Below are 15,459 nucleotides of genomic sequence, written 5' to 3'. Positions count from 1 at the left end.
GACTATTAATTATAACAGCTATTTTTAAACAACACTACCTGTGAACCTGCCTCATCCAGAAATGAATGTTACATTACAAGGACATGAAACCACTTTCAGCTATTTCCAAGAAACTCCATCAGTAAGCAAGCCCTTTTAGGCTGTCTACTTTGGGAGATATTCCGAGACATAAATTTGGTCAACAAAAATTTCTTTTTAGAAGTTAAAAAAGACAGAGCCAACAAATACAATGTAAATTCTAAACAACTTCCTAGTTCTGCATCTCTCTTCTCCCACCCAAAATAAAGAGATTCAGCTTGCAAGATGCTGCCCAATAATGAGAAACACTGCACATCCATCACCCCTCAGGGTGATGTGAGAGCACACAGGGGTTTGCAAGACAGTGTTCAAACTATGGATATAAACCCCCAAAACCAAGAGGAAGGCAATAAACTATATGATGAGCATCTATCATTCCTAATACAGGTCTTGGTTCTACCCTGACAAAAGTATGATAAAGAAACACTAAAGTACTGGTTCCCAAAAACACTCAGGTGAAAATTGCTTCCTGGAAGGGAAACAGTCAGGCAGTGTTTTCACGGGAATATCTTATGATCATGTTACACAGCAGCTTATGAGAAAATTTGAAAGTTGTTGGGAAAAATATTGTTATTACTCCCACAGGAACCAGAACAATTATTGTGCTATTGGCCTACTTCACTACCATATGTGTTTTAAGCTTATTAAGTCTCATGGTGAACCTCAACATTAAATTTACACCAACTCCAAATGTTACCCATCAATTTATTTATGTAACTTATTTTAGACAAGCCTGCTCTTAATGTTCTGTCAGGCTCCTTTAAATGGTCTCACCTAGTATTTCTTGTTGCATTCTTCAGTCTGCTATTGCACATTTTCCCCTTTTAACATAAAATACATCATGATATTCACACCTTATATGTATATCAAAATATATACTGTTTCCAAAAACAAGTAGATTGCACTTTTGCAAACTCAGATACGAAACTAAGTAAAAATGAAATGAATACTGCAAGGAATATAAAAAGAAGGGAATTTATCAAATTTAAAGGGAATTCATTAGATTTAGGAGGATTTTATAAAAAGAAGGGAATTCCATTTAACTGTTTATATAACACGCCTAACACCATAGCTTATCACGAAGGACACATCAGTAGAAGAGAAAGAGAGGCAGTACATTAGAGACCCTCTTCAAATTCAGAAGAAGATTCGTTATTGTATAAATACATTAACTTTATAAAATAACCATGGTCAAAATGACTGACTTTGAATATATGAAGCAGGTTATTCAGATTCTGCAGCTTAAGTGGCTTAAGAAATTTCCAAGAATATGTTCAAGGAAAATCTTAACATTGGCTTCATTTAGCTTAGGAGAGAGCAAGAAACAGTATACCACTGCCTTCGCAAACAGACGAACTGAGATAAATCGGACGACTGAAAGTGATTATGGTAGGCAGAATTTCAAAATAAGACTAAGGAAACAGAATAGAAACTGAAAAGCTGGGACCTTGAACCCACCTCAGTGTCTATTTTCTTGAGAAACATGATCAAGTTTTAAACACAAAAACTTGAGATTTAAAAGTAGTTTTACAATATCTAGCATTAAGATGAACTGATTTAATTGTAATTTTGAATTTTAATAGAAGAGTGCTGCTGACTCAGGTCTTATTTCATATATTTAAACGTAGTCCTGTGGTATTTTTGCAAACAGAAACATTGCAGTCATGCTAATGCAAAAGGGGAACTAGAAAATGTAACCCATTAAAAACAAACCTGAAGCCCATTAATTCAGTAGCCAGCAAAGTAAAATATCAAAGCAAATAAACAGCATCAATGTTGAAAATACATGAAAATATTAAATATTATATTGGCTTATGGTTTAGTCGTCTGAGGTGTCGTAAGCAACACAGATAAGGGATTTTTTTTTAAGAATATATGACTTTAATTGACTTTGCCCCTTTAATGATAAATTTACAATGAAAATGACGTCCACCATAATTTTGAAATACAACATAGCTACCACCGATTTGCTGCAAATTCTTTTGCATTATATTTGTGGCAGAGGAGTATATTTGACAAAAATAAATTCTTATACACATCCACCCTTGCAGGATTAATAGCAAGATGAATTATTTAAAATCAAATAAATTAAGTTAAAAATTAATAATTATAAAATAATATAAACATTCTTCCTGGATGTCCTCAAGCAAGGTTTCCCTCAGCACACTAATACACCAACCTTTGTAAAAAAAGTGAAAAAATGGGGTCTGTTTATTGAGAGTGAGGCAAAATGATGCAACTGACATTGGCCTGATATTTTACCTCTTGTGAATTGGGGTAATAAGTTTTTCTAACCTCCAATACCGACATTGGTCCACCCCCGGAACTCTGAGGCCACTTGTAATGGGAAGAGCACACACGGCTAACAAATGCAAGGCACCCATGCAGCTTCTGGTGCGTTTGCTGATCCTCTCAGGCCCCTCTCCCAAAGGCTGTCAAAGACGCTAGCCTCAGCTCCTCCGATACTTGCCACGGACAGGTCAAGTGGAGATGATTTTATTTAACTTGTAAGAGGAAGAGTTTGCTCTGCCATCTCTCCATGCTCCCACAATGTGTACTCAAGCATTAGTGGACAAATACATCAAATAAATATCAGATAAAACCACCCAAAATACGCTCAGTAATGCAAAGAAAGGATATATTTTAGGGTATGGTCAGAGAAGATATTCAAAGCCTCCATTGTTGCTTCTAGAAATGTCAGGACAATTCAGAAATGTCAGTTCCTTTACCGGTTTCCAGATTGTAATTGAAGGATCATGTAGCTCTCTCGCTCCTTTCTCTAAATAGGTCTATAAAGATCAGCTGAAAAGTGCAGACAGAATTGTTCACTGGTTAGCTTCACCTAGAGCTACAGAGTATATATGTGCTTCGTTTTGTCTTATTGATCAATCTAGCTTACATTTTTTAGCACACACAAACAAAAATCAGGAAAAAGAAAGTCGATGAAAAATACAAACAACACAAAACAAATAAGGTTCCAATCGTGCAAATTTTGCTTCACTTGATAAAGCACTTCTTGACACAGTAATGTCCAGAATCCCCCTCCCCCAGAAAAATACAGGACTGAAACTGAAGCCTTTTTTTTCTTTTTTTTTTTTTTTTTTTTTTTTTGTTTTCTGTTTTGTTGTGGTTTTTTTTCTTTTTTTCCCTTAAGGCTATACAACACGGAGAAATAAAGTATGGAAAGAACACCTCATTGGGCTGAACACTTCATTCTTCTGGCTCTGGACTGAGCCTTTGACAAAGCGATTGTGTGGTCCGAGTTATTTGTCTCACTGGGACAACGACAAGAGAAAGAAAAAGAGGAAAAAATGAAAGAGGGGAAAAATTAAAAAATAATAAGAAAGTCAATGATCCCAGCAATAAAATCCGAAATTGACTTTACAATCACAGGTACAAATTGCTCAGGTCGATAATTTCATTTCTCCTAAAGATCACTGTCGTCTAAAACTAATTAGAGGCGCAGGTTCCCGAGGAATTGTCAATATTCAAAGCAAATGTTGGAGTTTAGGAGGTTATCATTCTTCTACCATGACAGTCTGACAGGGTGACTGGAAATATTGTCATATGCTGCCAAGATCAGGGTGTCATTAACGATTGAATCCTTCCTCCGGCTCATAGATCTGCCGCCTATTTGGCCTTCTTTTATAGTGGAAAGACTAAGAAGCCAGAAAAGGTTGAATATTTCCACCCTCCCATGAGGTTACCCCTTTCCAGTTTGAGATGCACTTTGTCTTCTCTTTCCATGTGGAGCAAGACCCCATTGCTGGCTGCTTCTCTGGTGACGTCCTGATCCCCTGCAAAAGCTGAAATCACTGGGTAGCCGTTTTGCATTAAACTTACCTAAAAAGTGCAAAGACAGAGAATCTGAGTTTTCTCAATACTCTCAATGACTTTTATGCCTTGTACACATCACTAAGCTTTTGTGCAGGTTAGAAACAGGGCTGAATTAAGCTAAGGCAATGAATGATTTCCGTCATGCATGCAGACCCCTTTAACTAAAATAACCTACAGTCTCATTCTTCACTTGCTGGTTTGTAAATGCACCTTAGTCTCTAGAAATGAGCATCTGAAAAAGGTAAAAGAAAAGTAGAAAAAAAGAAACACAGCATCTTCTTTAGATCAGAACCCACCTGGATGGTTTGTCTGTTATAGACCTTGACCACGTGGAAACTGAAACTATATATCCCTTTTCTTGGTGCTACAAATATACTGGAAGCAAGATCAAAATGGTTGCCAATATTAACTAATACCTGGAAAGTAAACAAACAAAACAAAAAAAGGAGAGAGAAAGAGAAATCAGACCTCACTTTAGAAAACCACCAGTGAACATCTTACATGAGCTCATGACCGATATAAAGCCTAGTCGAGATAGCATTTGCAGCACAATTAAAAGTGCACTGCAGGGGAAAGGAGCCAAATTACAGAGGCATTTAAAAAGCATCACAGTTCATAAAACGATTCAGTTATGCAAAGCCTGCGAGGTGAAGTGCAAATGTCCACACTGCACTGTTAATAAAACAAAGGTGACAGAAGCGGGGGAAGGGAGGGGAGTGGAAGGAAGGAAAAGAGGGAGGAGAAAGAAGCAAGAAAAAAAGCCCCTGAAACTCATCAACTCGTAATGCAAACGTATGTTTTTTTTATCTAGCTTTACTGAAATTGAACCTGCCCTCGAATTCAGTAGCGTATAGAACTAAAATCGCCTTAATGAGATGACTGATGGAGGAGAGAGAATGGTCCGCAACAGCAACGTCTGCCAGCTCATGCCGCTCTGCCCCTCCGGAGAGCTGTGCCGCCTGGCCCGCATCCTCAGGCTGCTGGGGTGGGCCTCCTCCTCCTCCCCGACAACAGTCTTCATTTGTCATATATTTGAGTGTCTTTTGAACGCAAGATAAAAGAGTTGAGCCCTTTGGCACATGTGCCGAAGCCTTGCTTGAGAGCGGCGACCGCATCCTGCCCCGCAGACTGCCGACCCCGATACTTCGACGGGAACTCGGCACCGGCTCATTGCTCCCTCCCTTTACAGGCACCAGCCTGGTTTGGCTCAATAGGCACGGCTAACAAGGGGAGGAAACCCCGCAGGCCCGCAGCGCGAGGGGTGAGCCTCTGGTCCGGCTGCTCTGCTGCGCCGCTCCCCCCCGAAGCGCCCCAGGCGTGCTCGGCTTAGGGGGCTACAGCCTTTGGTTTAATGGTTCAAAATACAAAGCGGGAGGAAACAAAAACCAATCCCCTCAGCAAATCCCGACCCTTTCCTCCCAAACAGCAAAATCCTATTGTTTCCAAGAAAGGGGGAAAAAAAAAATCAATCCATTATTGCGGGAGCACCGAGGGAGGAACGCCTTCGAACTCCTGAGAACTGAACACTGCTGAATAAAGCGTCTAAAATATGCTACACACGAAGCAAACTCTTGGTTGGAGGTTTTTTTTTTTTTTCACTGATCTGACTTTATGACAGCTTGTAAGGAATAGCTGTGCTAACTCATTAGGAGGCACGGGTAGACGAATGACAGGCGGACAGACTGATGAAAACAAAAACAAAAGCAGAGAAAACAGTCTGTGTGTGCTAATTTTGGCTGACTCCGCAGTACTACTTCAGGAGTAAGAGACGGCAGAAAAAAGTGAATTTCGTAGCAAAAGTCAAGCGGTAAGCCGGGACACGGGCTCCGGGGGGCAAGCAGTGAAGCGAGAAGGGGCAGGACCAGCAGCCCGGGCTGTACCGCTGTACCGCTGTACTGCGTACCGCGCGCAGGGTAACACCGCTCATTTACAACCCACCGGGGACAGTCTTCGCCTCGTCTGATAAAGCGGGAACACCCTCTTCTTCCTCAGCCCTCCCTCCCCCTGAGAGGTGCTGTAACATTGCCAAGTGCGCTTGGAACAGGCAGCCCCGGCGACTCCCTGTCTGTAAATCTCTGTCCTCTCCTTGCCCTGAAAATAAGCATCTCAGAAGGAGCACCGATGGGGACTGCGCACACTCTCCCTGGGTCATCCTTGACTGCCTGGGGCAACCCTCGGCTGCAAGGAGCCCCCACAAGCGCCCGAGGCACAAACTCGCACGTTAAAGCCTTCTCGGTAATAGCGATGGGACCGGACAAAAAGCCGGCGTCGCCCTTCCACCCACAACACACCCGAAGAAAGCCCCGCAGCCACCTAAAAGAACTTCCCAAACTCTTTCTGGGGAGTAAAAAATGCTATTGAGCGGGTGGGTCAGGATTAAAAGATGAAAGGTGAGCAGAAACTAAAGTCCGGGTGCAGGGGCGGGGATGGCCGCGCAGGGAGGCTAGGGGCCGCCGGCGCGGAGTGCCGGGCTGCAAAAGCAAAGCGGGCGTCGGCTGACCTGGTCGAAGTAGATGGTCATGGTGCGGTTGCTCATCTCAGAGGGCTCGTGGTTGGTGCTGCGGGTGGCCGAGAAGGCCACCTTGGCGCTGCCGGAGCGCACCGAGATCCCCAGGGAGGAGGTGATGGCGCCGTCGGCCGAGGGGCTGGAGTCGCACACCACCAGGCACTTCCCCTCCAGGACGATGGGCTCTGTGTCGTTCTGCGCCCGCACCGGGCACCCGGCGGGCAGCAGCAGCAGCAGCAGCGGCAGCGCCGCCGCCAGGCAGCAGGAACAGCCTCCCGCCGGCTCCAGCAGCGCCCCCCGCCGCCACCGCCCCATGCCCAGCGCCCGGCCGCCGCCGCTCCGGCTCGCCGCCGCCATGAGGGCAGCCGCGGGGAAGCGGAGGGGGCTGCGCGCCTGCTGCCGCCGCGGCGCCCGGCGGCCAGCGCTCTGCGGGACGGCGGCTGGGCAGCGGCGGCTGGGGCCGCGCCTTCCTCCCCTTCTCCTCCTCCGCCTCCTCCTCCTTCTCTCTTCCTCCTCCTCCTCCTCCGCCGCCGCGCGGGGCGAAGGAGCCTCCTCAAAGGGCGGGCGGCGCGCAGCAGCCTGGCAAGGGCAAAGGCGGCGGTGAAGCAGAGGGGCGGGCGGCCGGGCAGCAGTCGGGCACCGCGCCGCCCGCCAGCCTCCCGTCGGCCCAACAGGTCTCTGTGAGAGAGACCTCGCTGCCCAGCGCCTCCTCGTGTCTTCTCTCTCTCCCGTCCCCCAGCACCGGGAGGTCCCGCAGCCCCACCCGTGCTTTAAGCCGGGAGGAGGAAGGCACAGCGGCAGGTTTCGTGAACACAAGGTGGATCACTTTGCGGGCTTCTCGGGCGGTCCCTTTTCACCCCACAGCCGAGGGAGGCTCCAAAATCCGGCTCGTTCCCACAGCCCCACTTTTTACTACATCTGCGAGCCGGGTTTATGTCTGTCTCCTAATGCCCCAGCCATTACGAAAGGAGATTTTATCATCATTATTATTACTGGTGATGCTCCCTCTCCCCCCCCCCCCCCCCACACACACACACACAGGAGCTGCCCCACTATCCCTTCCCAGGGTTCGCGTAACCCTGGGCTCCCCGCAGCCAGCGCCTCCGCCGCGGCGCTGCTCCGACAGGGCTTTGGGAGCCGCCGCCGCCCTCCTCCCTGCCTGGAGGTGCAGCTTTTGGGCACCGGCTTGTACTTCCCAATCTCTTGTCCCCCAGGCTAGGCTACCCCCGCTGCCTCCTAAACCCTCTGCAAGGAAGCTGCTTAGGCACTCCTCGGCTCCCACCCTGGCAGCATGCACATCACAAGAGGCAAAACCTCACCCGTCGTCTCCCTGGGAAGTTGCATCTCAGTTTTCCTCGCTCACCAGAACACCCTGAGATCTCGCTCCTGGGAGATCCCCCACTTCCCCGAGGCATCTCTACTGCTGCCATAACCCCGCATCTTATTATTGCTGTTATTTAAAATGGTATTTTGCGAAAGGACCAGCCAGCGGGGAGGAGAACGGCGTTTTTACCTGGGAGGTCCATGACGGGAGAGGAGGGCTGGCTAGGTAGCTCGTCCGTGAACTTGTATTGCTTAGAGAAAATGAGCCGAGATTGCGCTGGCAGAAAGAAAAGGAAACAGGAGTCGTCTCTTTCTCTCCCGCCCATTGCCAATAATCTCCCCCCCCTCCACCCCCCTAGCCGCTACCACCACCACCCCACTTCCTCCCTCCTCCCCTCTCCGCGCACACACACACTCGCGCCCGGCAGGGATTCAGACGCCGGGAGCGGAGTGGAGCGCGGCTCTGGCACATCCCACACCGCATCCCCTGCCCCACACCCGCACACCCCGAGGGCAGCAGCGGCGAGGCGCGGAGCTCCCACCGGGACGGCCTCTCCACGGCGCCCCGCAGCAGGGCAGGGTGTCCCGGGTGGCAGGGAAAAGACGTACCAGCCGTACCACCACCACCCCCCGCCCCCCTTATTTAAACCCGTGGGGCTGGGTATCCCCCGCACAAACACGCCGTTGACACACTGGCACTCACGGGCCACTGTTGCCGTCGGGCCGCGCGTCACCACTAACTGGATTCATAGACTTTAATAATGATGATGATGATATATATAGCACTAACAAGGACACGCTGTTTGGGGTACTTCAGGCTGCGCACCGCATTCCCATGCCTGGACCCCTGCATCTCGGCGCCCAGCTGGCGGTGGAGGATCCGCCTTCATTGCTTTTATTAAGCTGTTTCTTCCCTGGGGCGGCTCTGCCCCCAGAGCCGCATCCGCCTCCAGACCCTCCTCTGGTGCGGAAACTGCTCCGCGCCCTGACCCGCGCCCTGACCCCCTCCCGGCCCCTCCCGAGGCTCCGCGCCAAGAGCGGTGGTGGGGCGCCACCTGGCGGCGGCGTTGGGCGGCGGGCCGGGCTGGACAGCGAGGCTGCTGGAGCTGCGGAGAAGGAAGGGGAAAAGGAGGGAGAGCAGGAGGGGGGAACGAGGGTCACGCCCCGGGAAGGGCAGAGCGTCAGGGAAACGGAGTGGCCGCCCGCTCCCGCTGGCTGCAGGGCCCGGGCGCGCTGAGCCCGCGGATCCCTCCCGCCTTCCGGAGCGGTAATGGTGATGTGTGTCGTAGTCAAGGTTATCATCAGGTGTTACTGGCTGCAAATGCTTCATGTGCCCCGGTTCGTGTGGCTGCTGCTGAGAGGTTAGCAGCAATGCGAGGGAGGGTAAGGCAATGCTCTGGCAATGAAGTTTTGTGAAAAAGCTTTGCATTTGTATGCATTCCTCTCCATTGCAAATTGTTTTTTCTGGTTGTATACAGCATATTCCTAGAGATCCCGATACTCAGACTTCAGCATCTCAAATGAATAGAAAACCACATATAAATCTAAGTGGTAGGTCTTGATAAGGAGAAAAAGTTTGCATGTGTAACTCAATAGTAAAATTACGATCTCATCTATGAATGAGCACTCCTCTGTTTCAATCTTCTGCTTTAAGCACAACTGAGGAACCCCTGCGGGTGTCTGCCTGATGATTTGCACTGAGAAATTAATCATGCTCTGAAATTACAGCTAAGCAGTGTGCAGGGAATTCCTAACCTATAGCTCCTCATTTCAAATGAGAATTTTGTACTAAGCCTAAAATACTCATGTTTAATGGTCTTTTTCCTGAGTTCAAGCATCGAGGGATGAGAGTAGAAAGCTGAAAAGCGTAGTGAATTAAAACTATGAGGAATCAGCAGGAGCCAGTCTGTGGCTGTAAGGCAGCACTTGTTCTACAAGACAGTGAACAGGACCACAGAAATTCCTTCAGAAGACATCAACACTCAGTCTTATATGGGGCTGGTACACTGGGGAGATGCTGTTATTTCTCTTTAGGTCACACTACTCAGTCATAGAATCATAGAAAAATAGAATCATAGAATCAACTAGGTCAGAAAATACCTTTAAGATCATCAAGTGTATTACCCCAGGACTGCTAAGACCATCACTAAACTACATCACTTAGGGCCTCATCTACACAATTTTTTGAACATTTCCAGGGATGGTGATTCCACTTACCTGGCCAAATGCCTGATCACCCTCTCTGTGAAGAAATTTTTACCAATATCCAATCTAAACCTCCCCTGGTGCAGCTTGGCGCTGTTACCTCTTGTCTATCACTTGTTACTTGGGAGAAGAGACCAAACCCCACCTTGCTCCGTCCTCCTTCCAGGTAGTTGTAGAGAGCAATAAGGTCTCCCCCTGAGCCTGCTTTTCTACAGACTAAATAGCCCTTCACCAGCCTTTTTGCTTTTCTCTGGACCTGCTCCAGTACCTCAGTGTTTCTCTTGCAGTGAGGGGCACAGAAGTGAACACAGAGTTTGAGATGTGGCCTCACCAGTGCCAAGTACAGGGGGATGATCACTGCCCTGGCCCTACTGGCCACACTATTTCTGATACAAACCAGGATGTCATTGACTTTCTTGGCTGCCTGGACACAAAGTGCTCATGTTCAGCAGCCGTCAGTCAGCACCCCCAAGTTCTTTTCCACTAAGCAGTTTTCCAGCCACTCTTCCCCAGTCTTGTAGTATTGCATGGGGCTGTTGTGGCCCACATGCAGGACCCAGCACTGAGCCTTGTTGAACCTCATGCCATTGGCCATAACCCATTGATCAGATTCCTCTGTGGAGTCTTCTTTCCCTCAAGAAGATCAGCCTAACTTGGGTTAATCCTACCCAACTTGGTCACATCTGCAAATTTACTGAGGGTATATTCAATCCCCTCATCCAGATCATCAGTGAAGATATTAAACAACACTAGCCCTAACACCGAGCCCTGGGGGACACCACTAGTGACTGGTCACCAACTAGATGTGATACCATTTACAACTACCCGTTAGGCTTGGCCATTCAGCCAGTTTCTGACCCAGCAAAGAATCCACCTATCCAGGCCATGAGCAGCCAGTTTCTTAAGAGCACTGTGGTAGATAGCATCAAATGCTTTACACAAGTCCAAATAGACAATGTCCACAGCCTTGCCCTCATCAACCAGGTGGGTCACCTTATCATACGAGGAGATCAGGTTGGTCAAGCAGGACTTGCCCTTCATGAACCCGTGCTGACTGGGCCTGATCCCAGTGGCTGGTGTGACTATTAAAGACTGAAGCAAAAGCAGCATTAAGTACTTTAGCCTTTTCCTCATCCTCAGTCACCAGGTTTCCCCTGATATCCAGTAGAGGAAGGTTCTCCTTGGCCCTCCTTTTATTGCCAATAGATCTGTAAAAGTACTTTTATTATCATTTATGGCTGTGGCCAGATTTAGTTCCATCTGTGCATTCGCCTTTCTAACTTTCTGTCTATGTAGCCTAACAAGATCCTTGTACTTTTCATGAGGTGACAGTCCCTTCTTTCACAGGTGATAAATTCTCTTTATTTTCCTGAGTTCCATCGATATCTTCGTGTTCAGCCAGGCTGGTCTTCCCTGCCAGTTTGATTTTCCACACATAGAGGCTGCCTGCTCTTCTGCCTTAAGGATTTCATTCTTGAAGAGTGTCCAGCCTTCCTGGACCCTTTTGTCCTTCGGTAGTGTTTTCCAAGGAATTCTGCCAACCAGATTAGCATCCTAAACAGGCCAAAGTCAGCCCTCCAAAAATATAAAGTGGAAGTTTTGCTGACTTTCCTCCTGACTTCTCCAAGGATTGAAAGTTCAATCGTTTTTTGATCACCTTCCCCAAGATGGCCTCCAACCATCACATCACCCACCAGTCCTTCTCTATTTGCGAGCAGCATATCTAGCCAGGCATCTCCCCTAGTTGGCTCACTAACCAGCTGGCTTAGGAAATTATCTTACACACACTCTAAGAACCTCCTGGATTGTTTCTTCTTTGCTGTATTGTACTTTCAGCTGACAGGCTGAAGTCCCCCACGAGAAAAGGGCAAGCGATCATGAAACTTCTCCCAGTTGTTTGAAGAACATGTCGTCTGTAGCTTCACCCTGGCTGGGTGGTCTATAATAGACTCCTACCAGGATATCTGCTTGGTCGGCCTTCCCGCTGGTCTTCACCCACATTCATCCTTCTCACTCACAATATTAAGTTTTAGGCACTTGATGCGCTCTGATATAAAATGCAACCCTGCCACCTCTTTTTCCTTGCCTATCCCTTCTGGAGAGCCTGTAGCCATCCATTGCAGCACTCCAATCATTCCATCACGTTTCTGTGATGGTGATTATGTCATGATTTCCCTGCTGCACAATGACTTCCAGCTACTACTGTTTGTTGCCCATGCTGCTGGCATTGGCATAAATGCATTTAAGTTACCCTGTGGATCTGGACTCCAACAGCAAGCTACCCTGCGGCTCATTTCTCCCTTCAAGCCTAGTTTAAAGCCTTTTCTATAAGCCCTGCTAGGTCCTGGCTTAGAATCCTTTTCCCCTTTGGGACAGACATACCCATCTGCCACCAGCAGGCCTGGTGCTGTGTAGTCTGACCCATGGTCAAAACCCCCAAATTTCTAACACTGACACCAGTCACAGAGCCAGGAATTAATTAGTGATATTTTTCTCATGTAGCCATTGTCATTGATTGTGACTGGAAGGAGGGACAAGAGCACTGCTTAAGCTCCTGACCCCTGAACCAGTTGACCCAAGGCCCTGAAGTCCTGTTGTATTATCAACGATGAAAACAGAGCCAAAAGATTTGTTCCTTATTTTATATGACTTACAACATTAGGCACAGTGGTGAAAGACTGATGGCACATCATCATTTCCATCTGCTACTTTCAAGAAAGATGAGTGTAAGAACTAAAGGGAACTGAAAAACCCTTAAATCCAATGTGCATCCACAGAAAAACAGATGAAATCTTGCCTTTCTTTGAATGCAAGGAATGAATCCCAGATGTACAGAAACACCCTTCTCCTTAGATACCTAACTAGCAAAAGAAGTAGTGGTACAAATCGGTGCAGCATGAGTGGAAAGGGGAAATAACTAAATAATAATACTTATTTCAAATAAAATATTTAATTATACAACCTTTATGGTGTTTATTAGAAAACAGCTCCATGCTGCCTAATTAAATACTGTTTAATTAATTACTATCCTTAATAGATAGCATTTATAGGATAAACCTGCTGCCTTCCTGGAGTTATTTAGTTGGTAAATTATTTCTGCATCTTTGCTTTCTTTTGTGAGTTGTAAGGTTGAAAATGCAGATTTCAAAATTATTAATATAGGGAAATACAGTTTATTAGGTTATAGAGTGCTTTCAGAAAGTGTAGCTTCTAAAGTAAATAGATAAGGTTTTTGCAGTCCTCTTTCTTGAGCTTAATATTTGGTTGTATTTGGAAAAGAACAGTGTGTAATCAAGCTCATGCCATTTTTCATCACTTTGCCGAGACTGTTAGGAATACAGACATTTCTAGCAGGGACATGTTGAACTTGATGGTGTGGGAGTTCTACAGGAGATGAAATCACTCATTTCTCTGGAGCATTCTCTAAGATAGCACTCACCTTGAGCTTACTTAAGCCAACAGTTTCAAGGGGAAAAGCATTTTGTCTCATCTACTAAATCAAGTTATCAACAGAAAGGTATTGTGATCAGCAGCTCCCAAGTGTTTCCCATACATTATTTACATTAATGTTTAACAAAAATATGGCACTTTTTTCCAAAGAAAATACTTACATATCTGTTCCTGACATTATTTCACATATATTTGCATGTATTATCGCGATGTTACAAACACAAATACAGAAAAAGAAGAAATGTTCCTCTGATGTGAAATACACTTTTACCTACCCCTAAATATTACAACGAGTCTGTGACAGGGACACAGAAACACTTCCATGATCAGCCAAGGTGCAGAAGACTGAGTCCTGATTTATTAAATATGATACAATTTAAATTGCTAAACATCATCTTCATGGATTAAGTGGCCTTTGAAAAACAATTTTACTGTAAATCATAAACAAACTGGATTTAATAAATCTGGTTCTTTTTTCTTTACAAGTATACCTTTGAAATATAATCTGGTGGTAGAGAAAGTGCACTTTTGTGCCTATCCAACGATGACCTCCATATTAGCCACAGGTTATGGTTAAATCAACTGAGATACATCTACCCCTGTGAGAGCAGCCCCTTTGGTAAATTCAACCATAAGTGTGACTTAAGAATTCTTTGTAAATTCAAATCAGTAGCTCATTCTTCATCCTACTGGGGCACCAGGGCAAATTACCTTAGTGCTACCAGCTATGGCAAAGAATATACGCTGCTCTTTTGATAATATGCACAACGTTGTCAAGTATACACAATGCAGAAAAAAACTACCTAATAAATTAGAGTTCATTCACAGAAATACTTAAACTTTTTTTATAGCCTCAGTCTTAGAGCCTCCCACATCAATCAAGGCAGTTATGTTTTCTTCTGCATAAGAAAATTCATTATAAGTGTTTCTGAGGTGTCAGTTTTCAATTGCAAAGGGTCTCCCCTCATAGGAAGGTCAGGACTATAGATGGAAGATTTTGCATGACCCATCTTCACATGGAATATCATATCTGATGTAATTTCAGAAATATTTGCATAACATTTTACACATTGAAAGAAATATGTGTAGTGCCTCAAGAACATTTTATTTGTTCATGTAAAAATATGAGAACAACCCTAGACAGCAGTCTATTTTGGAACATAAAATGTTGTTTTCTTCCATAAAGTATCTTTAGTTTTTAATGTTTTATTAAATAAACATATTTAATGATGTAACAAAACCCAGGACATTAGAATATTGCAACTGCAATATAATTCTTCGTAGAGCTCTAATTTAATACCATTTCATATCAGATTGGATCTCTGAATGTCATATCTTAATATTCACAGTTACTTAGATAACACTACTTTTTCTGAAGATGGGCAAACTTACTGAACCAGTGTCAAAGCTTGCTTTGAATAAAGTATTTATGTAGCAATTATCTTATTAAAATATTGTTAAATGCAGCCTTGTACTCTTGTTTCATAGAGATGAAACAGACATGAAATAGTGCATAACTTTGTAGTGGTAGCAGACCTCTTACATATGAAGTGATACTTAAATCCACTCTTCTAAAACAAGTTTGCAATGCCACTGCCTTAGATACTTGTACCAGAAACGTCTGACAAATAGCCCCTGCAGTGAAATGGCTAGCACTTAACAACATGCCACCGTACTCTTTAATCCCTCTCATTTCATGGAATTTCAGCTCCAGGGGGAGAGGGGATTAAAGTTATTTTGCAGTGCCTTTTTCTAATATCATGTTCTGACTCTGTTGTTAGCTTCTGTGACCAATAAATTTTCAGGCCATTCAGGTTTCCTTGGGAGAATTTAGAGATTAAGATGTCGTATCATTAGGAAAAAAAAAAAGTGGCAAAATATGTTTTTTTCTAAACCCGTACTGATCAGAAATGTTCAGACAATGTGTATGGTCACCTCTGATCTGCATGATCAACACTTATCTCCAGGGTTTGGTGCATCCTCATAACAAACTGTGCTACAATGATGTTGAAGAGCTCTACTGTTCTCTGAATTCCTTATTCACAGAATAACAGCTTTTA

At 45.4% G+C, this 15,459-nt stretch overlaps 1 protein-coding gene across 4 annotated transcripts; it reads right to left on the bottom strand.

Annotated features, from left to right (window-relative positions):
• Positions 1-763: 763 nt before the first annotated feature.
• Positions 764-6,782, bottom strand: CBLN2 (cerebellin 2 precursor). Of its 4 annotated transcripts, XM_065669337.1 has the most exons (5): positions 6,416-6,771; positions 4,212-4,331; positions 3,786-3,921; positions 3,271-3,353; positions 764-2,880 (listed from the first exon to the last, which is right to left on the bottom strand). In XM_065669337.1, the coding sequence occupies exons 1-4, from the start codon at positions 6,734-6,736 to the stop codon at positions 3,289-3,291; spliced, it is 642 nt and encodes a 213-aa protein (XP_065525409.1). In that variant the 5' UTR covers positions 6,737-6,771; the 3' UTR covers positions 764-2,880; positions 3,271-3,288. The 4 variants fall into 4 exon arrangements, with proteins under 4 accessions (XP_065525409.1, XP_065525408.1, XP_065525411.1 ...); XM_065669336.1 differs by having other exon boundaries at positions 764-3,353; positions 6,416-6,769; XM_065669339.1 differs by lacking the exon at positions 4,212-4,331 and having other exon boundaries at positions 764-3,353; positions 6,416-6,782.
• Between the last annotated feature and the right edge of the window lie 8,677 nt (positions 6,783-15,459).

This window comes from Lathamus discolor, chromosome 2 (genome assembly GCF_037157495.1).
Source record: "Lathamus discolor isolate bLatDis1 chromosome 2, bLatDis1.hap1, whole genome shotgun sequence".
Classification (NCBI taxonomy): domain Eukaryota; kingdom Metazoa; phylum Chordata; class Aves; order Psittaciformes; family Psittacidae; genus Lathamus; species Lathamus discolor.
This window is presented reverse-complemented; position numbering and strand designations above follow the sequence as displayed.

Excerpts from the sequence above, each read along its gene's own strand:
- CBLN2 (XM_065669337.1), bottom strand. The coding sequence starts at position 6,736 with ATGGGGCGGTGGCGGCGGGGGGCGCTGCTGGAGCCGGCGGGAGGCTGT. Across the intron at positions 4,332-6,415 it reads TGACCATCTACTTCGACCAG|GTATTAGTTAATATTGGCAA; the intron begins GTCAGCCGACGC and ends TTTACTTTCCAG. Across the intron at positions 3,354-3,785 it reads GCATCTCAAACTGGAAAGGG|TGAGACAAATAACTCGGACC; the intron begins GTAACCTCATGG and ends TCGTTGTCCCAG.